This window comes from Idiotropiscis lumnitzeri, chromosome 1, assembly GCF_059441095.1.
Source record: "Idiotropiscis lumnitzeri isolate Australia: NSW breed Sydney's pygmy pipehorse chromosome 1, RoL_Ilum_1.0, whole genome shotgun sequence".
Lineage (NCBI taxonomy): Eukaryota > Metazoa > Chordata > Actinopteri > Syngnathiformes > Syngnathidae > Idiotropiscis > Idiotropiscis lumnitzeri.
The window spans coordinates 19636590-19653472 of NC_142391.1; the positions used below are offsets into that span (position 1 = coordinate 19636590).

The 16883-nt window shown below is 38.0% G+C and overlaps 1 protein-coding gene across 2 annotated transcripts in view; it reads right to left on the minus strand.

Annotated features, from left to right (window-relative positions):
- Window positions 1-1251: 1251 nt before the first annotated feature.
- Window positions 1252-16883, minus strand: part of dicer1 (dicer 1, ribonuclease type III) — a 38588-nt gene continuing 22956 nt past the window's right edge. For both annotated transcript variants that reach the window (XM_088316896.1, XM_088316978.1), the window contains exons 25-29: window positions 16220-16475; window positions 14721-14989; window positions 12179-12341; window positions 10405-10480; window positions 1252-6853 (exon numbers count right to left, since the gene is read on the minus strand). In XM_088316896.1, the coding sequence (XP_088173022.1) occupies window positions 6688-6853; window positions 10405-10480; window positions 12179-12341; window positions 14721-14989; window positions 16220-16475 (930 nt within the window). In that variant the 3' untranslated portion in view covers window positions 1252-6687. The remainder of the gene's footprint in view (window positions 6854-10404; window positions 10481-12178; window positions 12342-14720; window positions 14990-16219; window positions 16476-16883) is intronic.

The following is a 16883-nucleotide window of genomic DNA, read 5'->3' on the forward strand; positions in this document are numbered from 1 at the left end:
CAAGGCACGACATAATTAAGTCATTTCAGCTCCTGCGCAGCCTATTTCCGTTCAGCAATACCATGTCTCCGACAGTAAATTGCTTGCTGTACTCCTGCAATGAAGATAATGAGTGATTGTTAGGTCTGACACCATGTCTCCTTGATTTAACCAAATTGAGAAATATGCCATCACCAGGGGGCACTCAGTCTAGGGACTTTAGAGATGATACAAGTCCACCTGAACTTGAGACGGTGAATCATAGTGTTTGACAACAGGTCTGTATCCTCACACAAATCAGACGCTTGCGGTGAAATACAAATTGCATTTCAAATGCACCAAATGTGAATAATTGGCACATGAATAATTGTTTCATAAAAGTGAGATTTACTTTTCAAATAAAAGTAAATCTATGATTTGCTCCCCAGGTTGGTAAATGGTTTTGGTCTTTCACTTGTTAATGTTAATAGTATAGATAAATGTTTTTTGTGAATGTTCATTAATTTATTTTGATTAGACATTTTTTTTCACCATTTTAGTTTTTATTTCCTAACTACAACATATAAACGGGCTACATAATCTGCATCTTAATAAAACAATACTGTTTTATAAAACACATAAAATTCACAATTAATCATGTTGGTCTGGCAACCTTTTTCCGTTTCTCACGTGGCCCCTTCAAAAAATGAATTGTCCCACCGTGACTTATTTATAAGATGACACCTGTGAGCAGTTAGCTAATTTAACACAGTTCTCAATGGGCAGCGGTGTCTTTTTAGGCACCACAAACCACTTTCATGTAAACATACTTTGTTTAGCTGTTGGACATGTATTGCGGCAACCATCTCTACCCCCCCCATGCAATGCATTCTGGGAACTGGGTGGTTTTACCTTATGAACTATTGAACTATAGGTAGACAACATGTACGCGCCCTCAGTGGCGTTAAAGCTCGTATGAGAAAAGTGTTGCTATTTGAATTTAAAGTTTAAAATGACTTAACTTGGCCGGAATCCAGCACCTCATTGTGGACAAGGGTAAATAAAGTCCAAGTAGCGCACTCCAACATCTGTTTAGAAATACTGCTGCTTCTTTTTCTTCTCATTATTCATGGGTGCATTACAGCTGTTTGGTGAATACCACCATCTACTGTACAGGAAGCGCAAAGTGTTTCCATGGATAGTAAATGGAAGCCGACCGCTTGTATTCAGCCACACACACACACGCGCACGCGCACACGCACATGCACACGAACACACACAAAGAGCCTTGCATTTACATGGTTTATAAGAAAACCACAATTTGTATTTATTTTTGCATTTAGAAGCAAATAAGTACACATGCATAAAATATTAGATAATATGACAATTTTGTTTTTCATGCTTTGGGGCTGGCTGGAAGTAACAGAATAAAATATTAAACAATCATATCAGATTGATGATGCAATTTCGATTTCGTCAATGTGCTCGTGCAAGTACTGCACAAATGTTGAGTTGAAACTTGCAGCAGGCAATGCCTTGACTGTCACCCTCAACATTTATGAGTTTGCCAGACCTAATATGAATGCAATATTTGATGAGTTTTTGTGCATATTTAGACTCTCAAAAGTAGTGTTTTCTTTGCGAATAAAAGTTGACAAGGCAACAGCTTTTTGAATATTTGCACTAGCTTTGTGTTGCAATCTGATGAAGGCCTAAAATCTCTTATAGGAGGCAAATTTGGTCAAACTGTATGTCGAAAAACACCAAACATTAAAAAAAAAAAAAAAAAAAATCCTTCAGCCACTAGGGGGCGGTACTATTCTGAAAAATAAGTCAGTAGATGTCTTCAGGCCTGGACTATTTTCAAATGTGATAAATCTTTTGAAGTAATTATCAATTGGGTCAAATTACAGCAGCTTTTGTTGTCAAGGGTACGCGAACCTTTAAAGTCAATTAAAAATGGCGGACTTCCTTTTACATTTAGCATATGGCACCAAGGGACTTATTTTTGGTCTTGGGAATTAGGTGATGGTGACCAATTTGGCAGTTGCTGTTTTAGATTCTCCAACAACTGACTGGCACAAGATTGGAGGCTGGCCACATCCTCGGAGGTGCTGCCATGGAAATTACGGCATTGATCAGTTGGGCGAGGACCTGCGCCAACGAAGCGCTTCATTTGTGGTCCCTTTTCAAGGTTTCGCACTTTTCCCCAGATATAGTTTGGAGTTTTTTCGGCAAATTTAGCGCCAGCTAATGCTAACGTTAGCACACATCCATTGGTAGGTGCAGCATGAAAGAAACTTAACCAATAACTGAAAACTACACATTAAATGGCAATGCTAATCACATCTCATGGACGCAGACTAGAAAAGGCACCAAAATTTACCTCTCTTGAAACACCAACACCTTTGACGGGGTGTAAATCTCTCAACAGCGACCTACTTTTTAATTACTTAACAACCTGCCCCGAGCACGGGTCACTAGGGGAGACAGAGAGCCCTCTCGGCCACAACACAAAGACTTTGGCGTATTTTAAACTTTTTTGTACAAAACCAATCGGCGGAAAATTGTCATCCCTGACATTTAAGTTATTCAACACAAGTCGCTTTTCAACTTGTTTTTTTGTGAGTTTAAAAAACAAAAAACATAAGCAGGTATTTTTTTTTTCAACCGTTTTTTTTTTTTTAATTAATGTGTGTGTGTGCTGCATTATGGGATATTTTTCACACCATGTGAACACAGTATCTTATCAGCGCAGACCATAAAACACCGGATGGATTTCATGCAGTAATTGTATTTTTGTCCAATTGAAGATGTTTTCTACGTTTTTTTTTTCAGTACAATTTCTGTATTCAACAGTTGATGTACCTGTGGACAAAAGCCAGTATGCATCTTCTTTTGTCTATGTCTTAGAATCACGTATTCTACCTGCATCACTCACCCACCAAGACATACAATAGTTGTAGAACTCAAGTGAGTCGTAAGCTTTCATGTCTTGCAATGTGAATGCACTTTTGGAGTTGACTAAATCATTCACAATATTGTATGAATTGATTCATTAATCAAATGAAGCTTCAAATTGGACCTCTACAAGTTATGTTGATTTTAATCTTCCGCATGCATACATCATTACAGAAGTAACATGAGAGGAAGATGAGTTTTCAACTGCAGAACAACATATTTAGCAATGCATACATAATAACTGATGTCTGAGAAGATGGTCGTGGACACCGTTTCCTGACCTACTAAATGGCGCTCATTTGTGAGATCACGTGAACCTGTGATGCAAATGAATACTATCTACTCTCTGTATGGAATATGAATATGAATGTGCAGGTACCAAGTGACACAATGGAGTAGACCACGACATGTAATAATAATCTTGTGCGAACAAAGGGGTGAGTGAACTATCTTTATTTATTCAGCGCACACCGCAGGAAGGTTTGATTTAAAGCATATATCATTTAAACCTGGTTTTCAACAAGTTTGTTTTCGAGCTCTCGTGTCAAATTCCTGGATCACACTTTCTGAGAACCACCCAATTCTTTTTAGGAGCTTGGCCCCCCTTCTTCAAAATCCCATCTGTGCCCCTGAACAAAGGTACTTCAAAGCACGCAGACTGTATTTGACAATGTAATCAAGTTCGATTACACTGCGAGACTATGGGTTGAATCTTGATTAGGTCAAAGACTAAGAATAATACTCACTTTCAAAACAAGCTGAATTAGGTGGCAACTAAAATCAATTCAATAAAACCTTCTAGGAAGTTGAGAACCACTCACTTGTGGTTTGGGTGACAATAATTCAGAGAGCAAAACCAACTTAAGGTTCCATGTAGGAAATTGTCTCTAATCAATAACAGAAGAATTAGTACTGATTTATTTCCAGTCTGTCCCTCGTGATAATGAGTGCAATCGGATTACTCGCATAAGCCTACAAACCCATTTAATTACACTTTTTTTTTTCTCATCAGGAAGGTAGACAAATTGTCACCCTAATGACAATAATTCAGCCCCTCCCCAACTTACTAGGCTCAAACTTAACTGTGGAACGGAAGACAGAACAATATAGTGTTCCTCCACAGCTTGATGACTGATGAAAAGGACATCTAAATAAAACAGAATCCCATAAAACAAAATAAATCAAATTAAGAGGTATTATAGTTACAGTGCAAAAAAAGATGAGAAATTCAAGCTTCATACAAAAAATAGCACCAAACAAAAAGGGGAAAAAAGCCAAGAACATGCATGCAATTAAACTGAGGTACTGAGGTGAAAATGGGCATAATGAAAGAAGAAAATGACAAAAAGACAGACGACGGCAATACGCACAAACTATAAAGAGAAATAAAGAAAAAGGGCTGATATCCTTTTTTTTTTTCCTTTCCAAAATTAACTTTAAGCCCATTGTGTCCAAGCTGCGTTCAGGATTTCTAAAGGATGTACAGCAAGTGAACACTTGCATGTTGTAATAAATTGGCCTTTTTGTCATAAAAACACTTGAAAACACGAGTTCAAACTTGAGTTTCCAATGTGTGTAAAAGGTCTGCAGCATATTTTAAAAATGATACAGTATGTCATTGTTTGTGAAAATGATGATTTTCTAACTGTCGGAAGCCATTTAAGCAGCGGTCCCCAACCTTGGTTGTGTTCGGGGCAGGGGTGTATTTGCATTGCCATAACAATAAAAGTGAATCGACAATTTTGGTTTGAAACCAATATTGAATGAGATTTTTGCTTCATCAATGTTTTTAGTCACCTTTCAAGGCATTCACAAATTTAAATTGGCCAATCAGTTTTCAAGGCTTCATTGAATTCAATTGGAGATTCGCTCAGCTCATATTTTGCAGAGTGGAGTTGGTGTGTGAGACTCGCCTGTCGTGCTAAATCTACATTTCTATTGGATTTCCTGGTATTGTCTGTGAAATTTACCTTTTATTTTATGGCATAGGTTCTTGTATTGAAACCTCACTAGGCCTTTTCCCAATTGCAAAGAAAGTTTCAAAAACCGTCTTTTTTTAAATTTTTTCCTGCAAAATTTTGGGTTTATTATTTTTGTTGCGCGACTGAGAAGATTAGCATAATGACGTGTTCATACTGCAGCCCAATTGCAACCAATTTTTGTCCATATGCGACACATATCTGATTTTTTTTTCCACACAGTGTGAACAATTCTGATTTTTTTTTCTGATGTGGGCCTCTTTCGTATATGGATATAAATCAGATATGTATGCAATGCATCAGCAGCATGAACGCTCATCCCCACATACCTGACCTATACGTCATCAAATGCCCAAAATGTGAAAATGAGTGCTGGAGAGACTAGCAACATTGTCCGTGAATCTGCTAAATTGCTTTGAGTAACATTTGTTGTCTTTGTTTGACTTAAATTCAATCCCTCTTGAAACATGAAACATAAATTTGTGGTTGTAGGCGTAATTTAGCCAAGCAGACGCTTCATTTATTACGCGTCATCTTTTGTGGACTTTTCCATGAAACGAGGAGATGAATATATGTTCCTCCTCCCGCCGTGCTACTCTTGCAATATGAGATGAGAAAATGAGCCTTTATTTGGGGGACCATATTTACTTCTGTAAACACGGCATCACTTTTTCTTCTTTTTTTGTGATAAATATTTATAAGCCTCAATAATAAATAAAGTGGAAGTGCTATATATTTTTTTTTCTCTTCCCTATATGCAGCCTAATCCAAAATGGATTGCGGCCCGGGTGGTTGGGGACCACTGCATTAGAGCACAAGAATGAATATTAGTAGGGACATGTATTTAAGCCTAATAACCCAAGTTATGCAAAAACATTTAATCTCACTGTCATATACAAATTGAATTAAAACACTCACAAAAGAAATTATTTCCATACAGTTTTAGATAGGAACATGCAACCCAATTGCGATTTACAACTAGTTTACTTTACAGTAACTGGGAATGTTTACATTCCGATCTATTTTGGAGAATATACGAGTGAGCCTTAGCCTCTGAGTCCAAAAACATCATCTGAGATTTTTATACATACTTTGCTATCTCTATATAATTTTGGTGTCAATGTGACCACACAATTCTCATAATACGGACCCGAAATGACTAAGTGTAAGAATGATTACAAATACAATTTTAAGACAATTCTCCAACAGCAACACAACTTCTGTGTATGTCTTTCTCTCCAGTGGAATCTGGTTGCTACGTCTGCTGCTAGCATTTCTTTAACACTTTAAAACTTACTGGCATTAGAGCACAGGCTGAGGAGTTAAGTGTTTTTTTTTTTGTGTGTATTTCTCCTAGCTACGTCCATCGCGTTACACTTTTACTGAACTATGTACAAAGTGACAACATAATATAGGCAAATGCCTCATCTTAATTACTGATGAGATTAGGGAAAAGTAGTGATAGATATTGCAACCTGACCATTTGAACACTTTGCTTAATGTTAATAAAGCACTTGTAAATAAAGTACACAAAAGCAAAGAGAGAAAAAAAAAAGATTGTGTTTGCGCAAAAGAACGAAAAAGATCAGACGAGAAATCTGTTGCAAAAAAGAAAAAAAAAAGTCTGCTTCTTCTGTTGCATTTCCACACATTGTTCCCTGGCTGCCTCACATGTTCATCACTTGGTGTAACATACAGGGCAGACCTAGCATTGTGTTGTGTTGGATAGCAAATACTGCTTTTTCTCCGGAAGCATCGACACCATTAGGTGCTTAATGCTGAGAGGAGCTCAGTTGTTTTGGACCTGAGGTTGATTGGCTTTGAGGCTGCGCAGAGCTCGTCGGGCTGCTGCTGACTTGGCAATACGATAGCTGCGTCCAACTCCTTTGAACTTGCCCTTTCCGACGACTTCCACAGTCACCCGGACCTTCCCATCGTAAGTTCTCTCTGCGGGGCTACACACAAAGGACAGTTTAAATACTTGGGGTACCATAAAAAAGACATACAAGCAAGCATGTTTTCAAATCCAAATATTTGACACAAATGTTTGAATCCAAATTTGGTTTATTAAGTTTCTGTTCGACAGAAAGTAACAAATAGCCAGTAAAATAAATTGCAGAGCAGCATTTCATAGTGACTCAACTAGTTGTCAAAATATATGCTTTAGATATAATCAAGTTGTACCATAATTTAAATGGATAGGAATGACCCTTCAGTTCACTGATTTGTAGTTGATTGTATGAATCTGTTGATTAATCATGTCTTTAGAAAAATCGAGGCTAAATGGAGCGCATTATTTTGCTGCAACCAGCTGTGTGCTATCGATTTAGTCTCTTGGGATTTTCACGAGAAATTTTTGCAATTTTAGACCTCCAAAACCAACTTTGTTTTCTTGTCAAACATTATGTCACAATGTCAGCAGCGCATATCAGATATACCGTATTTTTTACGGCCATAAGACGCGCGGCATCAAAGGGCGCAACACCAGTTGAGGGTGCTATTTCCGTATTTAATGCATATACTAGGCACGCCGCTCTACAAGGCACGAGCTCTCAGCAGCTCGCACTAGCTCAGCTCACTGCAGTGGCTCTGCTAGCTAGTGCAAGCTAACGCTAGCTCAGCTCACTGCGCTAGCTAATGCAAGCTAGTGCCAACTTAACTCACTCACGCTAGCTAGCTGAGTTCAGCTTGCAAGCTGATGCCAATTCACCAGGACTCAATCCCTTAAAGGATTGCTGCCAAAAGTATCACCCCAAGTCACTGACAGATGTCCTCAAACTATTAGGAATCACTGCCAGTAACACTGACTTTAACCAATCAGAGGTGTCATGGCAATATGTCTACTAGACAACGTCAGGGGAGGGACTTCACTGGTCACCACACGCCTTAGAGTCACGGTTTCAAATCAAAACCAAAAAAACTCAGCATAAAAGCAAACAATGAAACAAAGAAATAAGATTAACACAAAACATGTATCTCTCATGCTATCTATATGCCCAAAAGAAATAAAAATAACACAAAAAGATTATAGCAATGGCTTCTTGGGAGCCACTCAGCCTTAGCCAATCATATGGCTGTTTAGAGAGATGTGCTGTTGTGCTTTGGGCTTTTTGCAGTCTGTTGTCTAAACCTGGGACGTTTCTTGCTTGCAATAACATAAATGATAAGACAGACTACAACATTGTGGACAGCTGCCCTTTTGTCCAGCTTTCTCCTACACCGTCACCCAAACACCATAGTCACATAATGTATAAGTCACGGTCAATTTGAAGCGTAGATGACTCAGACTTTGTCCAGCAGGGTGTGCTAACATGCACTCCGAACAGCCCAATGAGTAAAAGGGTTGATGGTCACGAGTGATGCTTAGTCCATATAATGGGCGCGTCGCTTTACAAGGCGCCTCTTTGTTTTGGGGAAGATTAGGGACTTTAAAGAGCACCCTATGGCCTGGAAAATACAGCAATCTTTGGGAACAGTTGAATCAATAAGGCTGCTTTAAAAGGTGGAAATGTAGACACATTTTGAAAGGATATTAAAAATGGGGGACTTCCTGAGAGGTTCATTTGCCTCCCAATTCCGCAGATTATTATTAACGATTTGTAGGAGGTGCCAATGAGCAATAGCACAATAACCCACAAATAATAATCATATCAATACTTTTTTTTTTTAACCAGGCCTGATGTGTGAGCAAAATTTCATGTTTTCATTTTTCAATGCCAAGGAGCACATCGCCATGACAACAGTGTTTGATGATATCAAAGGCTTTGCTTTTACTTTTCATCTCGAGCATCTTCAAATGAAACCTCTGACCTCTATAAAATGGCAAAATGGGGCCAAACTTGTAAGAAAATTTAATTGGCCTTTTGTATGTCTTGGCCTCTCACATATGAATCCAATTTAAAGCTTAGTGAAATGTACAAAAACTAAGATAGGACTCCTATTTCAATCTAGACTTATGCAAATCTAATATTGGACTGACATTTCTCAACAGGTGATGCATTCTAGAATGTTTTTTTCCCCGCTTCATAAACCAATTCTTCAGTCTTAATCATGGTACGCAAGGTAAATTCAGGACCTCCTTCTGAATGATCATACAGTGTATGGAGGTAACAGGTAGCTCTGGGTGGACAAGTCATACTTCATCTTAAATTGTTCACATAGCATATGTGAAGACTTCGTATGGCCTTCAGATGCGTATATACTGTTCAGTACTTTGACAGAAAAATAATAAATAGTTCATTATCAAAGGAATCCTCAAAGTGCTGGACTTCTTTCTGATTTACAATCCTATTGTCAACAACCTCATACAAAATATGAATTAGATGTTTCAATATTGGATTATCTGTCATATTTTTTACACATTTCACACTATGTTTACAAATAAAACCACAACAGAACCTTTCATTTAGGGCATGTGCAGTAATCCTATTTGTGTCCAATAAGGGGCACTGTCCTCCAGGTGGGATAATATGAACCTCATTTTCGCTGTTAAATGGTACTTTATGAAATTAGAAAGTCGATGTCCCCCTGAGTCATAGTCCCAGGTTAGTTTTACTAAGGATAACCGAGGTACTTTACAGATCCATGCGAATTGTCTTAGGTAGCAATTGAAAAATTTGGGGTAAAAAAATGTGGTAATGGAATGGGTATGGATCGAAAGTGCTGTAATTGTGGATGCACAATCATTGTGATGCAATTAACTTTTCCCAATCAAAGTGAGCGGCAATCCTCATTCACCTATGTAAATCAACCTCAGTGTTCTTCAGCAGTGGGACACAATGTATGAGTTTGATTTTTTAAATAATTTCAGTATGTTGAACTACAATTAAAATACAATGTCTTCTTTTCATTGGTTGATTTGAATTTAATTTGTATTTATTATTCCTTTTGTCAGATTCAAGTTATTTTTGTGATCAATGTGGGGTTTTCTTTCATTGATAGATTTTGTCTATGTGTGTATATAATCTCCAATTTAAAATGCACAATTCAAGTACTTCAGTGGTTCGTGCTAATTTGCCTCCACAATTGACGTATGATTATTATATGGTTTTATATGGTGGATCTATATCCATAAAACAAATTTCAGAGTAGACAAATTGAGGATAGTGTCTTTGGCATTGAACTTATCTAAAGGTCTTAAGGTCTTTATGTTTGTTGGTATGTTGACACATCCTCAAAAAGAAAGGAACACTCTTGCCGTGACTCAGGGGTCGAGTGTGTTGTAACCGGACGGTCTAATGTTGGTGGTCGTCGGAGGGGCACAGAAGCGCTTCCGTCAGCCTGTCCCAAGGCAACTGTGGCTACATTCATAGTTTACCGCCACCAAATTATGAATGTGCAAGTGGATGATTAATGTATCCGTTGCTCCATTTTCATTATTATTAGTATTAATATTATTAATTGTTGAAAAGAAAACATTGAAATTATTGAGAAATATGGACTTTAATTATGCTTGCTACCAAAGTATAATAATATATACAAGAGCTATAAAGATGTGTTCCCTTACCTGAACTTGGCAGTTTCTGGTTCCATTTCGAGCAACTCCCTTACTGGAGATCGGGGCACATTTGCAGAAAATTTCTCTGCAGGGTGAGATAATTGGCATGTTCAATTTAAAACCTCAGACAATAATATTAAATCTCTCGATTTTAGTGGCTCAGTTTTTGGGATTGTAGAGGAACCTCAATTCACAAACTTAATTCATTCTGCAACTCTGTTCATGAACTAACGCAACCATCCACTCGCTTGTGGAATTTCAAGTTCTATCTCTTAAAAATCAGACGGCGCAAGTAGAGCCTTTCATTATATGGCGCATTGCACAGCTTTGGTCTAAAATCACATATTACCACATGTTAGGCCAAGTTTAAAAGCAGTCAACTTACTTAAAGGGCAAAATTATTTGCAATAAAACATTCTTAGCCGTACATAGCCGTCTGATTAATTGTGTGACTATTGTCGAGTTCAGCAGCAAAATCCTCCATGTCAGGGCGTGGTTATTACGTCACTTCTGGTAACTGAAAATTACATCACAGTTGCTTAGGGCTCAGGTAATGACCAATCACGGCTGACCTGTTCGCCTAAGAAGAGCCATGATTGGTCGTTAGCTAAGGCCTGAAGAACTGTGATGTCATTTCAAGTCAACAGCAAGTGGCAAAATGGCCACCCCCCGAGATGGACTAAAATGGGTGGATTTTACACCTTAACTCATATTCCACAAAACCACTATTAATCAGAACGGCATGGTTCGACGAGTGGGCCTGCATAATGAACATTTCTGGCTTGACTTATCTTTAAGACTTCGTATGGCCTTCAGATGCGTATATACTGTACAGTACTTTGACAGAAAATTACGTGATTATATGCAAAGTAAGACAATTTTCCTTCATTTTAATATTGTTTTGATTGATTTATGTCACTGTTAGTAGCATAAAAAATACAAATTAAAAAAATAAATTTACATATAGCTTAAATTTTCGGACTACAAAATGCATCAGATTAAACATTTTTAAGGGGTGCTGCTGAGCCTTTTTTTTGTTTGTTTTTTAAATCGCACTATAACTTAAGAAAATATTGGTGCCGATGCAAGGGCTGTTGAAATTTCATGAATATTCATGCATATTTAGACCATCAAAAGTAGTGTTGTTTCCTTGGCAAACAGCATGTTGTCACGGCAACAGCTTTTCGTGAAAAACCACACACCTTGTGTTTTAACATTGTAAATGCCGAAACACACTTCAGAGCAAATATGAGGTTTGACCTGCTGGAAGAAAAACACTAAAACATATTTCATGTTACAGCAGCTTTTGTAGTCAAGGTGATCCCGAAGTAAATTAAAAATGGCGGACTTGCTGATAGATGTAGAATTTGGCTCCACTTTTTTGTGGGTTTTGAGCTGTCTCATATACAACGATCTCTTGTTTTTTACGGTTAACTGGAACCAGAACCAGCCGCAAAAAAAATTAATAAAATAAAAAGTGGAAAAAACACAAAGTAAAGTTTGACTGTTATCATTATTTGAAATTTCTATTTTAATTTTTTAATAGGATTTATGCCTCTATTATGCCATTGTGACCCCCCCCATTCGCAAAGTCAAGCATAGGTAGTGAACCAAAGCAAGACATGTTTGACAAATTTGTAAATCGATTTGTTAATAAGCAGCACCATTTGTGAACTGAGGTTACAATCTACATATTTGTCACGCATAATCAGATCATTCAATTTCACTTCTTTCAAAACTAAACAATGACATTAAAAATCTTCAAAATATGACTTTTCCTCACCAATCAGAGGCCTCATCATTGGATAATACACTTGCCACACCGTCTCCAATGACATCCCGCTGTCCATGTAAATGGCACCAGCAAGCGACTCAAAGATATCACCCATAGCTTTGGGGACTTCAATATCCTCCTCTTTCTCCTCATCTTCCTCAGAGCGTCGTAACTGCGATGGGGTTGGGGAAACAGCAATATGAAGTAATGCAAGTACAAAAAACCAGAACAATAGAATAGAATAGAATAGAAATCCCTTTATTGTCTAGCTTCATGAAAATGTTACCCAAGAAAGGAGCGACCAATAACCAACATTTATTTGTCAATGGTATTCTATCACCATGATAGCAACAACAGTTTCTTCAGGGGGGCAAAATTATCCACAAGCATACACTTTCATTTGGGGCACTCTAAAGCCAGATTGCAACAACAAGGTTTAAGTTTAAAACAAGATTAAAATCATGGTTTTGACTTAATTCTGTAGCAACAAACTTTAACCCTAGTTTAAAATACTACCGATTCAATTTAAACTTCTCTTTAAACCTTGATTTAATTTGTACTCTTAAATCAAGTTTACATTTTCCTTTGTTGCACCAGAACTTTGAACTCCAGTTGAAACTGTGATTGAGAATACATTTTAAACTGACAGGTTTAACTTTGTGTACAGAGAAAAAGTAATGACATTTCTCGAAGAAAACTGATAGACTGGCTCAATCCTCGTGAATTTTATGATGAAGAGGAATTTACTGGTATGTTGGTTTATTAAAGAGTTATGGAGATGAACACGAAGACTGGATCAACTGTCATACATGGCAGTGAAAGAAATGCAGTTGTACCACAGATGCTACAACTCCAGCTTTTGTTTTTCTTTTTTTTTTTATTAAACTTTAATTCAGCAATGACGCCTTTTCTTTTGTCTTTCACTCTAGCCGATCTGTTATTAATAAATGTCAGGCAGTTGCTACGAAACATGATCTTTCTCCCTCACATTTCTGTTGTCTGTTTTTCTTGCTTAATTTTAAAACCAGATTAATAAATTTTAAACTTGGTTTTACTAATCTCTTATTAGAGCTAATTTCAGATTAAACTACACCTTGTTGGTGCGACTCTGCCTAAATCCTGAACCTGATGTAATATATTTTGGATAGTATTCGGATGCGTCTGGACACTAATCCTTGGGAAAAAACAGAGTGAGGGATATTTTATACCAGTATTAGGTCGAATACAACTAATCACTCCAACCTGAGAAGTAGAACCTATGATAGATTTATCACAAGAGTTCAATGAGATTTTTCCCCTCTTTTCAAGCCACAACGAAAATTTCTTCCAATTAAAAGGTCCGAACCAAAGTCCAACTTCCCGAAATGTCTAGCCTATGTTCACATTTTTATATAGTTTCAATATTTAGTCATTTTCAACAGAGCGCACTTATATACTAAATATTTAGCAATGTTCACATTAAACACCTTTGCCAGTCAAACAAATATAAGGCGTGTATTTCACATTCATGAAAATGTGGCTCCAGGAATTTAAGGGTGCCACTTCCAGAAAGAAAACAGTCAAATATCTCCTGCAGAAATATATCACGTGCTAAGCATTGAGTTAACATCTTTTACCTTTTCTCAAATCAAAGAGTTATCAGCCTAAAAAAACCGGAAAGCCTAATTATCCAAGTAAACCAGGTCAACATGTTCAGTACACAAATCAATAAAAATGGCTGTCCTCATGAAAAACGAATTAAAAATGAGCTTTGACACCACTTTTTCTTTTGAATATTTTTTTAACTTCTCTTAATGAGAAAAATGAGTTTGTGACTGCCCTGCCAGTGACTTAAATCTGGGTTGGAACAGAGTCAGGGCCATTGGAATTTGGTAGATTATTTCACACATCTGGGCTTTGTGTTTTCCTTTAAATAATGTTTGTGCAACCACATTTAAGCACTCCTTCACAACTTCCTCATCACTTGAACGTTTTTTTTTTATGTTTCCCCAAAATCCATGATACTTTTACTGAATATTCGTTTGCATGCCGCTGGGATGTAAACGAAAATGTAAAAATCTGTTGTACTGCACTCGAAGTTCGATGTTTTTGCCTGCGCTCACCTCAAACGTCAGCGGATAACTGTGCACAAAAGGGCGGTGCTTTGTTTCGTAGTGGCGCTTCGCAATGTTGCGACGGTTTCGGAGCATATGATGCACACTGGTTTTGAATTGGCTGCAGCCAGAACAAAACTAAATTTCCCCGTCCATTCATTTAAAACAAGACGCATCGACCTCGCTAACTTTTTAGCAAGGCATACTGTCAGCAGCACTCTTTTCCGGTCTGCTGCGCAATTGGCAGTGGATCGTAAACAAAAGATTTGATTGGCTCAAATCAGTGACGCCTTTTCCGTATTAACTAGAATTGCAGCGCCAACGTTTGCGAATGCGCCCTGAAAAAAATTCATCATAGATTGGCAATGGGTCCGGTCCGAACCATCCCGCGGATCCGGACCGCGGTCCGCCATTTGGTGATGCCTGCATTAGTCTATACACTCCAAAACAGCACTTACCTCAGAGTCCATGCCTTGCATCTCATTCTTTTCCAGTTGAAACTGTACAAAGTCATCGATGACATGGAAAAGTTCAGGAGAGATAGCTTTGAAGTACTTGTGGTAGTCATACTTCACAGCCAGAGAGGCAAAGATGGTATTATTGACAAGTGCTGAGCGTAGATCAGTCAGTACACCAGGCGAGTGCTGCCGTGGGTCTTCATAAAGGTGCTTTGTAATGAGGTAGTCAAGAATTGCATCACCAAGGAACTCCAACCGTTGGTAACAATCTGAAGGGTCAAGAACATCCATAGAAGCATCGGTTAAATGAATACCAACAGGGTCATTATGTACACGTCAAGTCACAAACTGTCCCCAGTGATACCTCTGGAATATAAACTTAAAAAATTTACCAATGCGACCCATTGCAATACTGTTCTTTTTTAATTCATTTGATAATAAAGTGTCTTTGACTTTTCCAACTTTAAATAATTTTTGTTTTTAAAAACCATGGTCAAATAAATTTAGTAAAAAGAAACTCCATATGACATAGCGGGACACAGCGTAACCTAGGCTAACACAAAAAGTCCTGCCTGCCAGCCAAATAGGATCTAAACAACTCTCGAGCGCGACCACAAATGCCCACCAGGTGCTGGAAGCAAGCCACATCAAACGTTGCAGTTAGATCCAACAAAACAAGACACATATAACCTCTAGTGTCATTTGCCAGGAGGTTATCATTAAAAACTCGGAACAGGGCAGACTCTGTGCTATGCATCATGTTGAAACCTGACGGAAAAGCTCCATGGCATTGTGTTTATCCAAGAAAGTATTTAGCTGTGTATGAACCAGTTTTTCCAGAATTTTAGAAATACGGGGCCGCCTGGAAATGGGCATAACATTTGACAGCACATCTTGATCAAGGCCAGGTTTCTTAAAACGGGGTTGCACTTCAGCATGTTTGAAATGCTGGGGGACAACACAAGAAGACACCAATACTCGAGAGAATCTCCTTAAAGAAGTGATGGGAACTGAGTTATAAGGGGAGCCGGATGGCTTAATCTGGCAAACCACATTCTGAAAAAGTGACAGGAAACTGCCTCAATGGAATCCAACACTGCGGAACAAGGAACGTGAAGAGAGTGGTGAAATGTTGCTTTCAAAACGACAACCCTAGCTGGAGCAACCTTGTCAGTGTAAAACTGCAAAAATCTAGTCAGTAATAGTCTTGACACGTGTTTTCTTTTGGACTCTTTCATCTTGCTTTGGTTAACAACGTCAGCAGTCTTTTAGGATTTGAAAAGAGATCTGCAGCATGAGGTCTTTTATTAAACTATGGCTCCAGTCTAACTTTTGGTCATATCAATTTTAATGGAGCCACAGAATGTGATATATTAGAGTAATTATATTGCACCACAATACAGATCATAATTGCGTACACCACTAAGTAAGTTTATTTCTTTTTCATATGATAGAATGATGATTACAACATCCGCCAAAAAATTCAGCAATTGTCTCACCTGTGATTGTGTTGTAATGGTAGGAAGCATGGGTGAAGGCTTGCAGTAGGTAAGCCTTGTTGTGAAATGTGTAGTTGATCTTTTTTTCAAAATTCTCAAAGCCGGAGATAAGGTGGTTGAGGGTTCGCTCAGCATCTGGATGTTCCAGCATGCAGCGCGGTGGGATTTTCAACCATCCGTAGCTCAAGGCACCAGCTGAGGACGTAGGGCTGAGATGAAGTTCTTTTGTCAAGGTCCCTCTCTCAAGCGGTAAGACCTGGTCGAGGGAAAAAAAACATTTCTTCAATAAAGACCCGCATATTGTTTGAGTGAAAACCTTAATACTAGCTATGACATTCAGAAAAGCCATTATGTTTTGATTTTCCTTGGTCTGTCAGATAATTTGCCAGTGCTGGGCGGTCAAAGCCTTCAAGGACTTCTCTAATGGCTTAACATAAAACAAGAAAAGTATAAAATCCTTTACATTCATGTCATATTTTATCTATCCCAGTGTTATATTTTTAGGTGAGAATTTTTATCCAATTAGAATTTAGCTAGCTTGAGATGCCTCGCAGATTTCACAGTATGCCTTCAGAATCAACAGTGCGGGCGTTTGTGCTGTATGCATCAAAGGTAATTTAGAGTTGATAGACGTTGCGATAGCCAATCAAATCACGAGTTGGTT